We start from the raw sequence: 16,408 nt of genomic DNA, 5'->3' as shown, positions 1-16,408 counted from the left end.
ATCTGACCAGGACCAGAATAAGGACTGAGGAAAGGGGCTTCAAGATGGGAGTATGAGTTAAGAAGGAAGAGTGGGTCCGTGGGCCCAGATGAAGCAAAACAAAAGTACTTGGTCCTATAGTTTGGGGCTTTTGATGTGACCAGTGGTTATAATAGCAGCTGTCAAACATTTCTGGAAAACGCCGCTTTCAATCTGGCTTTGGGCGTGAGGGGAAGGGCAGGTCAGGGGCTGCAATGGTCTGCAGGGGGCAACTACGGGGAGAGGAAGGACGGCGGACACCTTCGAGGGAGCAGGAGACTGACTGGCCAATGTCGCCCACGAGGAGGCGGCTGCGGAACGGCGCTTATGGGGACTCGGCCCACAGCTTCCCGGGTGCAGCCGGCAAAGCTGACGCCACCTCCGCGCCCCGCCCAGGCCCCGCCCAGGCCCCGCCCAGGCCCCCTCCCCGCGCCCCCGCCTAGGCCCTTCCCCGCCTCCTCCCCTCGCCCCGCCCCCGCCCCCCCCCCGCCCCCCCCCCGCCCCGGCCCCGCCCCCCCCCCCCCCCCCGCCGAGGCCCTTCCCCGCCTCCTCCCCGCGCCCCGCCCCGCGCCCCGCCCCGCGTTCTGTCGGCCTGGCGGAGGAGGGCCCTGGCGGTGCGTTTGGCGCGGGGGTGGCTACCTTTCCTGGCGTCATCCCGGGCGCCGAAGGCGGGAGGGAGCGGCGCCGGGTCCGCGGATGGCATGGCAGGCGCTCCGGGCGCCGCGGGCCAAGCCTCCCCCGAGCAGCTGGCTCCGGAGCAGCCCCAGCAGGGCTTCCTCGCCCGCTTCCTCGCCGACGACCAGAAGTGCCAGCTCATGCTCCTGAAGACGCTGCAGACCAGTAGGAGCCGACGGGAGGCTGGGGCCGCGGGTGGCGCCGAGAGCGGGGGCTCCGGGTCAGCCCCAGGGCGGCCCGGCCCGGGTTCTGGGCAGCTCAGCGGAGAGACCGGGCCGGGTGGGCATTATGGGGGCGGCGGTGGGGGGCCCTTATAAAGGAGGCCCTCTTCCTGCCTGTGGATGAATGGGGAAGCGGGCTAGGAGTTTGCCCTTTTCGGTCACACTCACTGGTCGGACAGATAATCTGATTTTGTGTAAGTTATGCAGCAATAGGTGGACTTCAGGTCTGGTGAAGCAGAGTGTTTTTTTTTTTTTAATATATTTTTTATTGTTGATAAGGTGAAGCGGAGTTGTGAAGAGCCACGTTAATTAAGGCATGCTTACTGCTGGTAGTGCAAAAAACGACAGTTTTACAAACCTGCCCTTCGTTGGAAGGGGCCTGTAGCCTTCGTACGTGGATGGGCTGCAGAGTGCAGGAACCCCTGAAATGGACTGGGAAACCGCGTGTGCATGCCCCTAAGTGCATTTTCTGGAGAGAGAGTTTATAGCTTCATTATATCCTCAAGACGCCCACGACCCAAAACGGTTACGAGCCACTGCTGTGGGTTCAGTAAGGACACAGCTACCTGCCCACCAGTGCCTGTCTTCCCAGGGGCCTTGCACTAGAGAGTTCTTAACTTATATACATTGACAAGTTTACTTCAGACACATTTAGAAATCAGTCTCAAACGTACCTGTCCTAAAGCGAGGTTACTGATGCATAGTTGGCCAGTCACAGTTCAAAAGTCAGCCCCCCGGCTCTGGCTGGGTAGCTCAGTTGGTTTGAGCATCATCCCCATTCACCAAAGCCGAGGTTCGATCCCGATCCCGGGTCTGGGCACATACAAGAAACAACCAATGAATGCATAACTAAGTGGAACAGCAAATCAATGTTTCTCTCTCTCTCTGTGTTTCTCTCTCAAATCAACAATAATAAAAAACCCATCCACCCCAAGGTTTTCCAATGAGTTACCAGCATATAGGGATTCAAGGGAGGTGGGTGGAGGAAGGGGAGTAGAGGGAATAATGACATTGTATTTACAGTATGTATTGAGTACCTCCTAGGTTCTGGTGTGGGAAAATAAAATACCAAGATGACTAAAGACCTTGCTTTTAAGATGTTTCAGTGGAACCCGGTGGAAAGAACATGGGATGCAGATTAGACATTGGTTCAAATTCTGGTCCCTCTCCATTAGGTATAGAAGAGCGATTTAACTCTCTGATCCCGCTATTCCTATCTGCAAAGAAGAAAGGGGAGGGGCGGGAGAGGCCTAAAAATACCTCTTGTAGGGTTGTGAGGAATAGATTTTTATGAATGTAAAGTGCCAGCATATCAGGAGCTGAATAAAGGGCAGATGTTCTTGCAGTGGAAGAGCCAAGCGGTGGAGGAAAAAGTTGAGATAGGATGTGAGGTGCTGGACGTGAACCCCCGTGGGAATGAGCAGGCCTCAGCCTTCCGCAGGGAGGGCTACTGGGAGAACCTGTTGGTGGTATTAAAGCTTCAACCTACAGCTTTGAAATTCTATACCTGAGGCTGGGGTGACTGGAGAAACCAAGCCTCATGGGAGATTTTTGTTTTCTTTTTCTTCAAAGCAAATTGTGTGACCCTTCCGTCCCCAGGCTGATGCTCTGCCCCTGAGCAGCTGGCCAGGGCGGCTCTCTGTTTTTTGAGGCTACTTGTCTATTGTATCAAAAGCTTTAATTGTTGGGGAAAATCCTTTCTCATACTGAGTTGAAATTTGCCCCATCTAACTTCTACCCCGTGGTCCTTGTGCTATCCTCTTAAGAAATAGCAACTGAATCTATTCCCACACGGTACCCCTTTAAATCCTTGAAGCTACTGTGGTCCTAGTTATTTTTCTCCTTTCCGAGTCCACAAATCCTTTCTTGTGTCTTGCTGAACATAGTCCTGTGCTGTGCTAATCGCCTTCCCTCAAGGAAGAGCTTCAGCTGGCAGGCCCCGTGGAGTGTGGTACTCAGTCTGGGACCCGAGCTGCAGTGTGGTCTGACCCGATGGACAGCAGTGGGGCTACCTCCTGCGTGTCTCTGAATCTGGATGCTATGCTGCTGTCTGCTCCTATGGCTATGGCCCAAAATGCCCTCAGTCTTTGATCATTTACCTAAAATGGCCTTTAAAAACATATTTGAGATCATCTAAGATGTTTGGTAGCACCCATCTTGGTATTTGTATCAGTGCTTCATTTCATTAAAGTCTTGCTTTTATGTTAATTTAAGCCTGTCTTTAAAAAAAAAAACAAAAACCACCCTACTTTAATATAGTATAACTTCATTAAGATTTGTGAGTTGCTTTTTGATAATATCTTATACTGCTGTTTGGATAATTTAATTGGCTGTTTATTCAATTAGCATACATAATCGAATCAATATCTTTTTAGATCCATATGTCAAACTTCTGCTTGATGCCATGAAGCGCTCTGGTTGGTAAGTAAATCTTTTTGAAGTGCTGCCCTATGTTCTGCCTGCTGAAAACAAAATCCAAAACACTGGAACCACTTATATTTCACTTTAGGCCACAGAGCCTCTTCTTTCTTTTTTAAAAAAATTACTTTTTTATTGATTTCAGAGAGGAAGGGAGAGGGAGAGAGAGATAGAAACATTAATGATAAGAGAGAATCATGGATCGGTGCCTCCTGCATGCCCCCTACTGGGGATTGTGCCTGCAACCCCGGCATGTGCCCTTGACTGGAATCAAACCCGGGACCCTTCAGTCTGCAGTCGGACGCTCTATCCACTGAGCCAAACAGGCCAGAGCCACAAAGCCTTTTCCATATGGTAGATGGTAGTGATTGGCTGCATTCTCTCCAGACAAGCCTTATGCTTTTCAGACATCTGCTTTAACGCTATATCTCTGGCTCTACCGTTCACCTTGGTTATTTATTAAACACAATACTTAAAACCTTTCTTGTAAGTAATTACTAAACCTGGCTTTCCCACTATGCCAGCCTCAGCGTTCTCCTAAATGCAGAACAGATCTCAGCTGGTTATGTCAGAACTGTCCAGGTGTTGTTTAACTTTGAGGGTATTAAAGGAAGTGACTTTTGATCCACTTCTTCTTACCATTCTGGCCCAAGGACAGGAACCCCATCATATTTCCAGTGTGGTCTTAATTAGTTGACCAAATGCTCTGTGGAATCATAACGTTCATAGAATTTGAACTAGGATAGATGTCAGAGGTAATATCCTTATTTTACAGATGAAAAAGCTGAGTCCTGAGGGTGTTAAGTTGCTTTCCCGGTGCTTCCTATGTGTCAGTGTGGAGGGGATTTGATGCGGGCGTCCTGGCCCAGGGCAGTTCCCTGTGCCACGTGCACACTGCTTCTGGACATCGTCTCCCATTCCTTCTTGCCTTTTAGTGCCGTTAACAGAGAAAGACACTTTTCTTGTGAAGACTGTAATGGGAATGTCAGTGGAGGCTTTGATGCGTCAGTGTCTCAGGTAGGCATTTTTGCCAACTTGTTTTCTTTCCTCCCATTTCTCCTGAGGACCTTCCCCATGCTGGGGATCGTTCGGTAGACTGTGTGTGGGATTCAAAAAAGTGAAATTAGTCATGGTCCTTACTCTTAAGGAGCTCACCTCTTCACAGGGGAGATAAGACATGAACACAGGCCAGGACACAAAGGGAGGCAGGTTAGAGTATTTTAGGTGGGCATGGTTGCTACTATGGGGCAGTGACATGATTGACTGAAAGATGCTCACTGATGCAGCTAGAGGTTATAGAGCCTCTTCAGGGCAAAGAAGACAAAGACTGTTGCCCACACAGGGGAAGCATGAGCCAAGGTGGCGTGTTGGGAAAGAACAAGGTGTATTTGTGGAATGGCATGTCGTCTGGTTTGCTGGAGGGCAGGAATACACGGGAATTAGGGGAGATAGGATTGGAATGAAGGAAAGCCATATGGTGGGAAGCTTTGAATGCTAAGCTAAAGAGTTTCACCTTTACATGGTGAGAAATGATATACACCTTTGACAATTTTGATGAGGGGAGTGAGATTTCTCATTTGTAAAACATGAGTAATGATTGTATCTAAAGCCTCATTAGCTGTGGGGCGTGGGCAAGTTATTGCCTTATTTTCAGTCTCCTCACTTGTAAATTAGTAATCACAATACCTATAGCGCTCAGATTGTGTCTTGGTAAGTTCCTTGCCCCCCTAGGATTAAATAGAGTGGATATTTTGAACCTTCATCTTCTCAGCAGTTTTGAACACAGTGAGCACCCTCTTACATTTTTTAAAAATTAAAATTGTATTGTGAAGCATCTCATTTATACAGAGAGGAAAAAACCTATATGTACATTTTTTGGTCATAATAAAGAATGAATACTTGTGTAACTGCCACCCAGATGTGAGAGAGAGAGCGTTGCCAGGACTTTGGAAGCCCGTGTGCCCCTCTTAGATCACATGATCTCCCCTTCCTTATTCTAACTCTTGTGGTACTCACCCCCTGCTTTCTGAGTTGCTTAAACATCCAACAATGTGTTATTTAGTTGCCTGCTCTTAAGGTTGATTCATGGAATATTTTGAGTTATAGGTAATACTTCGTAGTTTTATGAAATCATACAGTATATCATCTTTTGCAACATTTCTTTTGTTCAGCATTGTGAGATTCTTCCACGTTGCTGTGTATACTTTTGGTTTATTTAGTTTCACTGTTGGATAGTATTCATGGTGTGTCTGTACTACAGTTTACCCTATCTAATATTGATTCTTTCCAACTTTGTTATTTTGAGCAACGCTGCTGTGAATATTTTTTAACTTTTCTCCTGGTGCACATGTGCAAAAAGTTACTGCAAGGTATATATTTAGGAGTGGAATTGCTGGGTCATATGGTATGCGTACATTTGACATTAGCAGGTCATGCCAAACACTTTTCTCCCCATGGTGCCCGGTGTACAGCACTCTTTTGGTAGTTCTTTCGCTAGCTCACCTTTCTCTGTCAGCCCTTCAATGTTGAAGTCCCTTAATTCTTGGTGTTAGAGCCTTTCTTTTGGACTCTATACTCTGCCAAGAGGATCTCACTTATTTTCCTAGGTCAGAGCTCTCCTTTGAACTCCACATTTGTATATCCAAGTGCCTACTTAATACCCAGTCTTGGTTGCCTTAAAGGCACCTCAGATCTGACCTGTCCGAGTCCAGATTAATTATTATTTTTTTCAGATTGATGATTTTTACCATCCCCTACCCCACCCAACCTGGTCTTTTAGTTTTGCATATTTCAGTTGAATGGTACCACCATCTATCCTATTATACAAACCAGAAATTCAGTATCATTCTTGATACCTCTGATTCCCTTTCCATATTCTATCCATCACCAAATTTTTAGTATATTTTTAAATTGATTTACTAGAGGAAGGGAGAGTGAGAGAGAGAGAAACATCAATGATTCTATCTCTCTGGGGATTGGACCCGCAACCTGGACATGTGCCCTTGTCTAGAATCGAATCCAGGACCCTTTAGTCTGCAAGCTGACTCTCTAGCCACTGAGCCAAACCAGCTAGGGCTATCACCAGATTTTTAAAAAAATATATTTTTTATTGATTTCAGAGAGGAAGGGAGAGAGAGAGAGATAGAAACATCAATGATGAGAGAGAATCACCCATTGTCCACCTCCCTCATGCTCCACATCGGGGATTGAGCCCGCAATCTGGGCATGTGCCCTGACGGGGAATCAAACCATGACCCTCTGGTTCATAGACTGATGCTCAACCACTGAGCTATGGCGGCCGGGCCCATCACCAAATTTTATCTAATTTACCTCCTAGATAACATTGTTGGCTTCCTCTATCCTAGCTCAGGTCCCATTACCTCTTGCCTAGAATACTTCACTAGCCTTCAGCTAGTCTCTCTGCATCAGTTTTGGTCATCTTCTGCTTATTTTTCCAACTACAGTCAAAGGAATAAAAACAAAATAAAACAAAAGCACCCCCATTTCACTACTTCCTTTCAGTGACTTCCCACTGCTCTCAGGATAAAGGCAAGGCGTTCAGTTATTTGGCCACTGCTGACCTCACCAGCCTTATCTGATGCCCACCACCTCAAACTCTGTGCTTCAGAAACATAAGCTTGCTTCTCAAACGTTCTGTTCCTCCCACCCTCCCCATGCCCTTTACCTCGGTGTTCTCTCTGGTATGCTCCCTCCCCTGTCCTCAAATTTACCTACCATTCGCCCATTAGATCCCAGTTTAAACATTCCTTCTGCAGAGAAGCCTTCCCCAGCCTCCAGACCAGGCCAGGTTCTCTCATTGTAGGTACTCATGTCAACCTGGGTTTTTCTTCATGACAGCTGTCATTGCATGCATTTAAACATTTTGGTAAATAATGATTAATTTCTATCTCCGTTAGTAGATTATAAATCTACTAAAAGGTCTCCATAAATATCAGTTGAATAAATGGATGTTGAATGGTAACTATGATTAGGATCTCTCATGTCTTTATTATTCTTATAGGGTCCTGCTCAGTGTGCCGTGGGCTTTTTGCACTTCTTTCTGAAGGTCTTTCTGAGCATTTTTTTCTGGCAATTCTAGTAGAGTGGGACAGTGGTGGTCATTCATTGTTGATTCATTGCTCATTCAGAACCTCAGTCAGAAGCATTTTACCTATATTCTCATTGAATTCTCACAATTCTATGAGGTAGGTACTCTAATGATTTCCTTTCATAGTTGAGGAAACAGAGGCACAGGGAAGGTAGGAAACTTGCCCTCGGTCATCGAATTAGTAAGGAATGGGGCTAGAATTTGAATCTGTCAGCTTCTTCCGCAGTCCACACTCTAAATACAATGCTGTGGAGTCCAAGACACACTGATACAGTCAGCCCAGGAGGGCAGTGTGTGAATACGTGTCCTCAATGTAAGTGCTGTTATAGTCCAGAGAGGAGGGAGGGGAGAAGTTAGTCACTGGGAAGGCTTAATGGAGCATGTGGTTATACTGGACCTTGACGGTAGAGAGTGGTGGGGTCAGTGGAGAAAAGTGGGTGGAGGCAATGCAAGCAGGTAAGTCCCCCTCATGTGTGGGAGAGGATGGCATCCATGAAATGAGAGTAGATTTTAGACATAACTGAACTTCTCTTATTTTGGTGTCTCCTAGATTGTTTTGTGCCAGAATAATATCCGTAATCAGGCCCATATGAACAGAGTGGTCACCCACGAGCTCATTCATACGTTTGATCATTGTCGTGCTCATGTCGACTGGTTCACCAATGTCAGACATTTGGCCTGCTCAGAGGTGAGTTTTATTGTAAACGATATCTTTCCCCCCCTGCAGAACACTATGTTTGAACTATTTATTAAAGTATTTTATTTAAACACTAGAGGCCTGGTGCACGAATTCGTGCACCAGAGGGATCCCTGGGCCTGGCCTGAGGGATCAGTCTGAAACCGACTCTCTGACATCCCCCGAGGGGTCCTGTGCCAGGGTTCTTGTCCCAGCATCAAGAAGGGTTCAGGAATCTGGAAAAGGCTGTGCGTAGATGACATAGGAATCCAGAGACTAATAAAGAGTCCGGAGACGAGATATAATTTTGAAAGGCATTGGGGGTCAGAGGACCTTCAGCTAAGGGAACTAAAGACTCCCTCCTTGTCTAGGACCCTTGCTTTTATTAACACAATTTGTCCTGAGGCAAGGTGGAGATAATACACTTCAAAGGGTAAGGTTTCAAAGGGTACAGAAGCATTGTCAGTTTGGGGACTAGCCTACGGCTGTTCAGGTGTTTGGTCAGTAGGAGGCAATAACATGTAGATTAAGATGCCCTTTAACTGTCTGGCAGCCACAATCAGTTTCCTATTCAGGTTTGGGGAAATGCCTTTAGCCATTCCCAACAGGTGACTACACGTGTGACTCAACCCTGTTGAGTCCCCAAGTTTCATCAACCTTTTGATGAAACTCTTGAAATTATGACATGCTGGAATTGGTTCCCGGCAGTCCTGGATTGTGAGAGGGCACAGGCCAAGCCGAGGGACCCCACCGGTGCACGATTGGGGCTGGGGAGGGACGCAGAAGGTAGGCCAGCTGGGGAGGGACTTCGAGAGGGCTCCAGGGCGTGTCCAGCTCGTCTTGCTCAGTCCCGATCGATCGGCTGGACCCCAGCAGCAAGCTAACCTACCGTTTGGAGCGTCTGTCCCCTGGTGGTCAGTGTACATCATAGTGACTGGTCGACTGGTCAACTGCCTGCCCCCTGGTGGTCAGTGCACGTCATAGTGAGTGGTTGAACGGACTTAGCACAACATTAGCATATTATGCTTTGATTGGTTGAACGGCCAACTGGATGACCAAACACTTAGCATATTAGGCTTTTATTATATAGGATACTCCTTCTCTTACTGTGATAGCTCCATGTTAGTCTTGAATTTCTGTTTCTAACTATTGAATACAAATTTTTGAGACATAACAGAAATTTTAAGTATATTTTTTAGAATTGTATTAAATATAACCTTTTAAATCCTAATAGTAGTTATTAACTTTAATTATAATAGACTATTTCTTATGGAATAAACTATATAACAAAAAAATTAAGGGCAGTTAACATTTATGTGCCAAACACTGTTCTGTTTGTGGATTCTTTTTTTTGAAGTGAACATATCCTCAAGATTTTATTGTTACATAATAAAACAAAATACGAAGCTTAGAACTAGATCACTAGGCCCTGTCTCTCCTTATCTCCTCCTAGTTCAAAGTGCTTGCGTCTCTTAATAGCCAGTGTTTTCTTAGATCTTCAGTAGGGCTCAACACATTCAAGCCTCAGCACAATCTCCTTTAAACAAATTTTAAAAAATTTATTGATTTTATTATTTTAAAAATTTTTTGTTGAAAGTATTATATATGTCCCCTTTTCCCCCCATGGGCCCCCTTTACCCTCCCCCCCTCCACCCCAAGAAAGAGAGAGAGAGAGAGAGAGAGAGAGAGAGAGAGAGAGAGAGAGAGAGAGAAACGTTGATTTGTTGTTCCACTTATTTAGGCATTTATTGGTTGATTCTTGTATGTGCCCTGACTGGGGATTGAACCCATAACCTTGGTGCATTAGGACAAACACTCTAACCAACTGGCTAAAGCTTCAGCACAAACTTCTTTGTAGTCTTAGCCTTTTTTGTGGAAAATCAGCTTAGTGTGCCCACCACAGCCACTCTGCTTCCTGTCGTAATGCCGCTTTCCCTGTGCACAGAGAATCCTTGCCTGGTTTGTATTGTTACTTTGTGGGGTTTATGCTCGCCCCACTTTTTACAGAAAATCCAGCGGGTTTTAGGAACATTCTCCATGTTTGTGAGAGCGCTGTCGGCACGGAAAGCGTTTGTGGGTCATAGTTGTTACAACAGCCCATGGAAGCGGATACTATTATCCTCATGTAATATCTGTGGAAAGTGAGGCATTTGTTTAGATTCCATACTTCAGTAAGTGAAAGAGGCAGGTTTACAACCAGGGTCCCTAATTGGCTTTTGTGCTGCTTTCTATAGGTAAAGATCCTTTCTTGCTCTAGAGTAAAGCATAAAAAGATATTTATCAATAAGCACTTTGGATTGCTCTAAAAAATATACTTATAAATATAAATATATTCCTAGAGAGACATAAGTATTTCATACTTGCATTTCATTAATCAAAGAGTGCAATGTATTGAGAAGTTAAAAAGCTAATATAAACTTCAAGCTTATATTTTATAACTTAGATTATTTTCTCTTTCCCTTAAATTAATAAGCAGCCTCACTGCATCTAATTATAACTCATTATTTGGAGAGTAGACTGAATCCTGAGTTTTCTTTTTTTTTTTAACTTTATTGTTGACACTATTACAGATGTCACCCCTCACCTATTGCCCATCTCCACCCATCCTCTGCTCCCCCTTTCCTCTGGCCATCACCACACTGGTGTCTGTGTCTGTGGGCTAGGCATATATATTCTTTGGCTAATCCCTTCACCTTCTTTCATCCAGTGCCCCCTGTCCCCCTCCCGCCCCGTCCCTCCTGACAGCTGTCAGTCTGTTCCATGTATCCCTGCCTGTGTTTCTCTTTTGTTCATCAGTTTATTTTGTTCATTGGTGAATCCTGAGTTTTTAAATAGGTCTCTCTCGGGCGTTATGAGATTCCTGCCTGTTGGCTAGCATGTGTAAGTGCCTTGAGCTCTTCAGAGGAATAAGACCGTGCTGTTGTGAAGTAACATGACGTGGGTCACTCTGTTTGCTGTGAATTAGCAAACATGTCGCCAGGTTAGCTGTAGAATCTGTGTGGGTAGTTCCAAGATTTTTTTCATCTATTAAAGCTGCTTTTTACTTAAAAAATGTAGTAAATTAGAAAATATGTCCTAACTTCAGGTTGTCATGCACACCCAGCCCGTTGCCTTTGGCAGTGTCTGTCATAGCTCATGGATAGCTGCTCTCTTTCTTACCGGAAGAACTTCTGGAGTCAATAGAGTTTTAAAAATTCTTTCAAAAAAGTCTTTTTTTTAAAAAATATATTTTATTGATATTTTACAGAGAGGAAGGGAGAGAGATAGAGAGTTAGAAAGATCGATCAGCTGCCTCTTGCACACCTCCTGTTGGGGATGTGCCCGCAACCAAGGTACATGCCCTTGACCGGAATCGAACCTGGGACCTTTCAGTCCGCAGGCCGATGCTCTATCCACTGAGCCAAACCAGTCAGGCTCAAAAAAGTCTTAACAGTTATTCTGATCTCAGAAAAGCATGCTACTTTTATATATTCTTTTACAATTAAAAAGATTGGTTGTTATAAAGGCATAGAGCACGGGCACTTATTTTCTTTTCATTTGCCTTCTGTCTGTGTGATAGATTCGAGCTGCTAACCTCAGTGGAGACTGCTCACTTGTGAATGAAATATTCAGGCTACGTTTTGGATTAAAACAACACCATCAGGTAAAAACTAGCATGAAGTCACTTACCTTTAAGAGTCTAAGAGTGGAAATAATGAATAAAGAAATGAGAAGTACATTTAGTATTTGAAACTTGGAAGAACTACTTACATGAAATGAATACAAACGGTATACCGTTTAAGCCAAAGAGATGGAATTTAGTTCTGTTTTATAATTATGGGTGAGCTGTGTGCCTGACTGAAAGATTTTTTTTTTTTTTAAAATATATTTTATTGATTTTTTACAGAGAGGAAGGGAGAGAGATAGAGAGTTAGAAACATCGATGAGAGAGAAACATCGATCAGCTGCCTCCTGCACATCTCCTACTGGGGATGTGCCCGCAACCCAGGTACATGCCCTTGACCGGAATCGAACCTGGGACCTTTCAGTCCGCAGGCCGACGCTCTATCCACTGAGCCAAACCGGTTTCGGCCTGACTGAAAGATTTTAATAGTGAAAAGAACTATTATGATCTCGCTCTTGGGACATTTGTGGATGGGGTAGATAAGGAGTGGAAGTGAAACCACAGCCTGTCTTACTGTTACCCTAGCAGTCCTGGACTTACATTTTTAAATTACCACTGTATTCTCAAGACAAAGAAGTAATACCTTTCAGAAGAGACTTCACTGCGGCACAGGTTACGGCGGTGTATTAGTGCGCCGTTGGGGGCTGTATGACGTCATAGCAAAGGTTTGGATTAATACAGGTTGAATATGATCACATTGTTTGCGGGTAGTTTTTATTGCGCGCTAACAGGTGGCGTGGGCCATTTTTGCTAATTTTTTGCGCAAATGGCAACGTTCAGTAAAATTACGATAACTTTAGTTTACGTATTTATACATTACCCGCATTCTACCGCTAGTCTATAAAAAACGTATTAATACGTGTCCTGCGCTCTACTACTTACAGTCAACATAAAACGTATAAATACGTTTCCCGCATACAATGTGTGATAAACTGAGCTGAGAGGGGTTTTGTAGCCAAAACTAAACAAAACGAATAACAAAACCCCAAAAGGAAATTAGAGGCGAGATCATCCTGTTAGAGAGCTTCACTATCACGTCATACATCTATCCGCCACAGATGGACATGGGGAGAGGAGCATGGAACCGATGGACTGGTAATGAATGTGAGCAGTTCTGCCCATAGCAACCAAGGGGCTCTGAGCCCACACTTAAGGAAAGGCTGGTGAGAGACTTTCTGTGGGAAGAGCGTGCTGGGCCGATTTGTGAGGGTTATGAGCATCAGGATAGCAGTTCCAACCGGATAGTAGATGCAAAAAAGGGTAGGCTTGCAACAACAACAGAGAGACCCTTGGTTCTCTAGCGAAGAGTCACTCATCTGTAGGGTGGAGGGAAGAAAATCCAGTGAACTAAGAGAAGGTGTGACCTTGTGAATGGGAGCTAGAGGAGGAGCCTGCTGCTTGGAGAGGGTAATGCCTTAGGTAAGGCTGTTATGCTTTCAGCCTGTGTGAGTCAGCTTAGTGATACGGCGCTGAGCTGCTGTGCCACATGTCTTCTGTGCCCGGGATCCCTGCGCCTCCCCTCCGGTAAATACGGCTTGGGCTGCAGTTGGATGGCCTGTGTGTTCTGGCTCTCAGCGGGAAGGGTGGAAGAAGAGGATAATGTGGTTAAAGCATGTGGTCCAGGGCCCAGAGTCTTTGAAAGAGAAGTCTCTCCTTTTTTTTTTTTTTTTTTTTTAAAAAAACTTGGGTAGCAGCAGCAGAAAATGAATAGAGCTAGCAACAGGAAGTAACTATGGGGAGGTAGTGGGAGCCCGGTTGAGGGAGAAGAGTGTTAGGGAATGGAGTTCTGCTTTTGTACCCAAGAAGCATAAACATCAGCCCAGCTGGCGTGGCTCAGTGGTTGAGCATGGGCCTATGTACCAGGAGGTCACAGTTCGATTCCTGGTTGGGGCACATGCCCAGGTTGCGAGCTTGATCCCCAGTGTGGGGCGTGCAGGAGGCAACTGATTAATGATTCTCTCTCATCATTGATGCTTCTATCTCTCTCTTCCTCTCCCATCCTCTCTGAAATCAATAAAAATATATTTAAAAAAAGAAGCATAAACATCAACCACAGTAACTGATTGTAAATTTGCACACTTTTAACAGAAATTTATTACATCTACAAAGAAGTGAATCTGAATTGTGATCTATACTTGTATCTTCCTATGTCTCCAGGAGACAAATTTTTACCCAGGGGAGAAATTTCCTCTGTGGCAATTGTGGTTGTGGCTTCGTACCAATCTTTCTCTCCTTATTCCGTTATGCCTAGGGTTTATTTTAAAAATCAGTGTTTGGTGTAATTTAGATTGAGAAGCACTGTTTTATATTCCAGTATCAGTGAGCATCTCTAGGCTGGGCATGCTGACCAGGCCAAGTAAAACTGGGAACATGCAGAGAAAATCAATGATTGACAGGATGCACAGCCTTCAGAACCAGTGTTTGGTTATTTTTCAGGAAAATGTTAAATGCCATTCTTTTGAGTTTTCGTTTGGGCCCGTGGGGAAATACAATGAGTAAAAGCTCTTCAAGAATTGGAATGGTAGGACCTTATCTTTCTTTCTTTCCTTTTTCAAATTAAAAAAATATATTTTTATTGATTTCAGAGAGGAAGGAAGAGGGAGAGATAGAAACATCAACGATGAGAGAGAATCACTGATTGGCTGCTTCCTGCATGCCCACCACTGGGGATCAAGCCTGCAACCCAGGCATGTGCCCTAACTGGGAATTGAACCGTGACCTCCTGGTTCATAGGTTGATGCTTAACCACTGAGCAACACTGGCTGTGTGACCTTATATTTCTTAAAATACTTAGAATACTGAAAAATTTTGGTCTATTATAATGTAACATTAGGTAAATTATCTTCTTAGAAAGAACACTTGAACACCCATGCAAAGAACACTCAGAAACAAACAAAAAAAGTTTGATTTGTTTTTCCCCTGAAAAATGAAGACATCTTCAAACTATGTGTATATATGTGTGGTTTTCTATTGCTTGCAGGGGATAGTGTTTCTCTCAAAGGAAAAGTTACTTAGCATTGCTCAATGCAAAGGAAGAGAGTTACAGAAGTAAAGTATATTTTACCTTTATTTAAATTTTATTAAAAATCCAACCAGAACCTTATTTATCCACTTTTCTGTGATTTTGTCAATTGGGAGTTATTGTTTGGCAAACACTGTCTAGAACTTCAGAGAATGACATCTGCTTATGTTATTGGAAAGTATGAGAAAATTGAAAGAAGTTTTACGTATACCTAAATAATTTTTAGAGTGAGCTAATTTCTTTTTTGGAATGACAGAATGAAATAATAGGAAAATAAGTTTTTAAAAAAATATATTTTTATTTATTTCAGAGAGAAAGGGAGAGAGAAAGAGAGAGAGAGAAACATCAATGATGAGAGGGAATCATTGATTGGCTGCCTCCTGAATGCCCCCCACTGGGGATTGAGCCAGCAACTCAGGCATATGCCCTTGACCAGAATTGAACCCAGGACCCTTTAGTCCACAGGCCGACGCTTTATCCACTGAGCCAAACCAGCCAGGGCAAAAATGAGTTTTGATTATGGTTCAGATATTATATAAAATGCTATTATTTCATGGTTAAATTTTCATATAAAACTAAAGCCACACCCTTTTTTTTTTCTTCTCTTTAGACGTGTGTCAGAGACAGAGCCATTCTTTCTATCCTGGCTGTTAGGAATGTCAGCAAAGAAGTAGCTGAAAAGGCTGTTGATGAAGTTTTTGAATCTTGTTTCAATGACCATGAACCTTTTGGAAGGATCCCACATAACAAGACATATGCAAAATATGCTCACAGAGACTTTCAAAACCGTCATCGGTATTACTCAAACATATGAAGGCAATGACATTTTATATTACAGAGCCTCAGTGATCACGAAGAAAATATGGTTCTCAGGTGCACAAATGTATAAAACATAAATGATCAATTAAATACAGATAAGACAGAAGATGCCGGTCCTAGTATATTATCAGAAAATGTAACTCCGGTGAAAAATGGAACTGCCTTAAACTTCAAGGCAAAAATTATATCTGTATAGCTAACCATTCGGTGAATAAGGCAAATCAATTACATTTTTGTATTTTCTACATTGTACTTGTGTTTATGATTTTTGTGATTTTATTTTTATTACATACTAGAGGCCCAGTGCACGGATTCGTGCACCGGTGGGGTCCCTTGGCCTGGCTTGCGCCCTCTCACAATCCAGGAACCCTCGGGAGATGTCAGAGAGCTGGTTTTGGGCTGATCCCCGCAGGCCAGGCAGAGGGGACCCCACAGTGCACGTGCACTGGGCCTCTAGTATGCATATAAGATCTTTGGTTAATCTCTTCCTGCCCTCCTCCCTCCCCCCTTCCCTTTGAGATTCATCGGTCTGTTCCATGTTTCCATGCCTGTGGTTTCCGCTCCTGTGTTGAGCGTCTGCCCCCTGGTGGTTAGTGCGTGTCATAGCTACCAACTGGTCAGCCAGTCGGCCGGTCGCTTAGGCTTTTATATATATAGATAATTATTTTAATATTTGATTAAGAAAACTGTGAAGTGGTACCTTGTATAATGTTGATAGGAGACCACTGTTGGTATTTACATTAAGTATAAAGAAAAATGTACTGATTTTATTTATAGGACATTTGTT

At 44.1% G+C, this 16,408-nt stretch overlaps 1 protein-coding gene across 6 annotated transcripts; it reads left to right on the top strand.

Moving 5' to 3' along the window:
- Positions 1 to 638: 638 nt before the first annotated feature.
- Positions 639 to 15,873, top strand: ATP23 (ATP23 metallopeptidase and ATP synthase assembly factor homolog). Of its 6 annotated transcripts, none has more exons than XM_036300043.1 (6): positions 639 to 858; positions 3,290 to 3,335; positions 4,268 to 4,349; positions 7,991 to 8,128; positions 11,676 to 11,759; positions 15,413 to 15,873. In XM_036300043.1, exons 1-6 carry the CDS (start codon positions 720 to 722, stop codon positions 15,614 to 15,616), a joined length of 693 nt encoding a protein of 230 aa, XP_036155936.1. In that variant the 5' UTR covers positions 639 to 719; the 3' UTR covers positions 15,617 to 15,873. The 6 variants fall into 6 exon arrangements, with proteins under 6 accessions (XP_036155936.1, XP_036155935.1, XP_036155939.1 ...); XM_036300042.1 differs by having other exon boundaries at positions 639 to 972; XM_036300044.1 differs by lacking the exon at positions 639 to 858 and adding an exon at positions 1,024 to 1,108.
- The last annotated feature ends 535 nt before the right edge of the window (positions 15,874 to 16,408 follow it).

Source organism: Myotis myotis, unplaced genomic scaffold (assembly GCF_014108235.1).
Source record: "Myotis myotis isolate mMyoMyo1 unplaced genomic scaffold, mMyoMyo1.p scaffold_m19_p_3, whole genome shotgun sequence".
Taxonomy (NCBI): domain Eukaryota; kingdom Metazoa; phylum Chordata; class Mammalia; order Chiroptera; family Vespertilionidae; genus Myotis; species Myotis myotis.
This window is presented reverse-complemented; position numbering and strand designations above follow the sequence as displayed.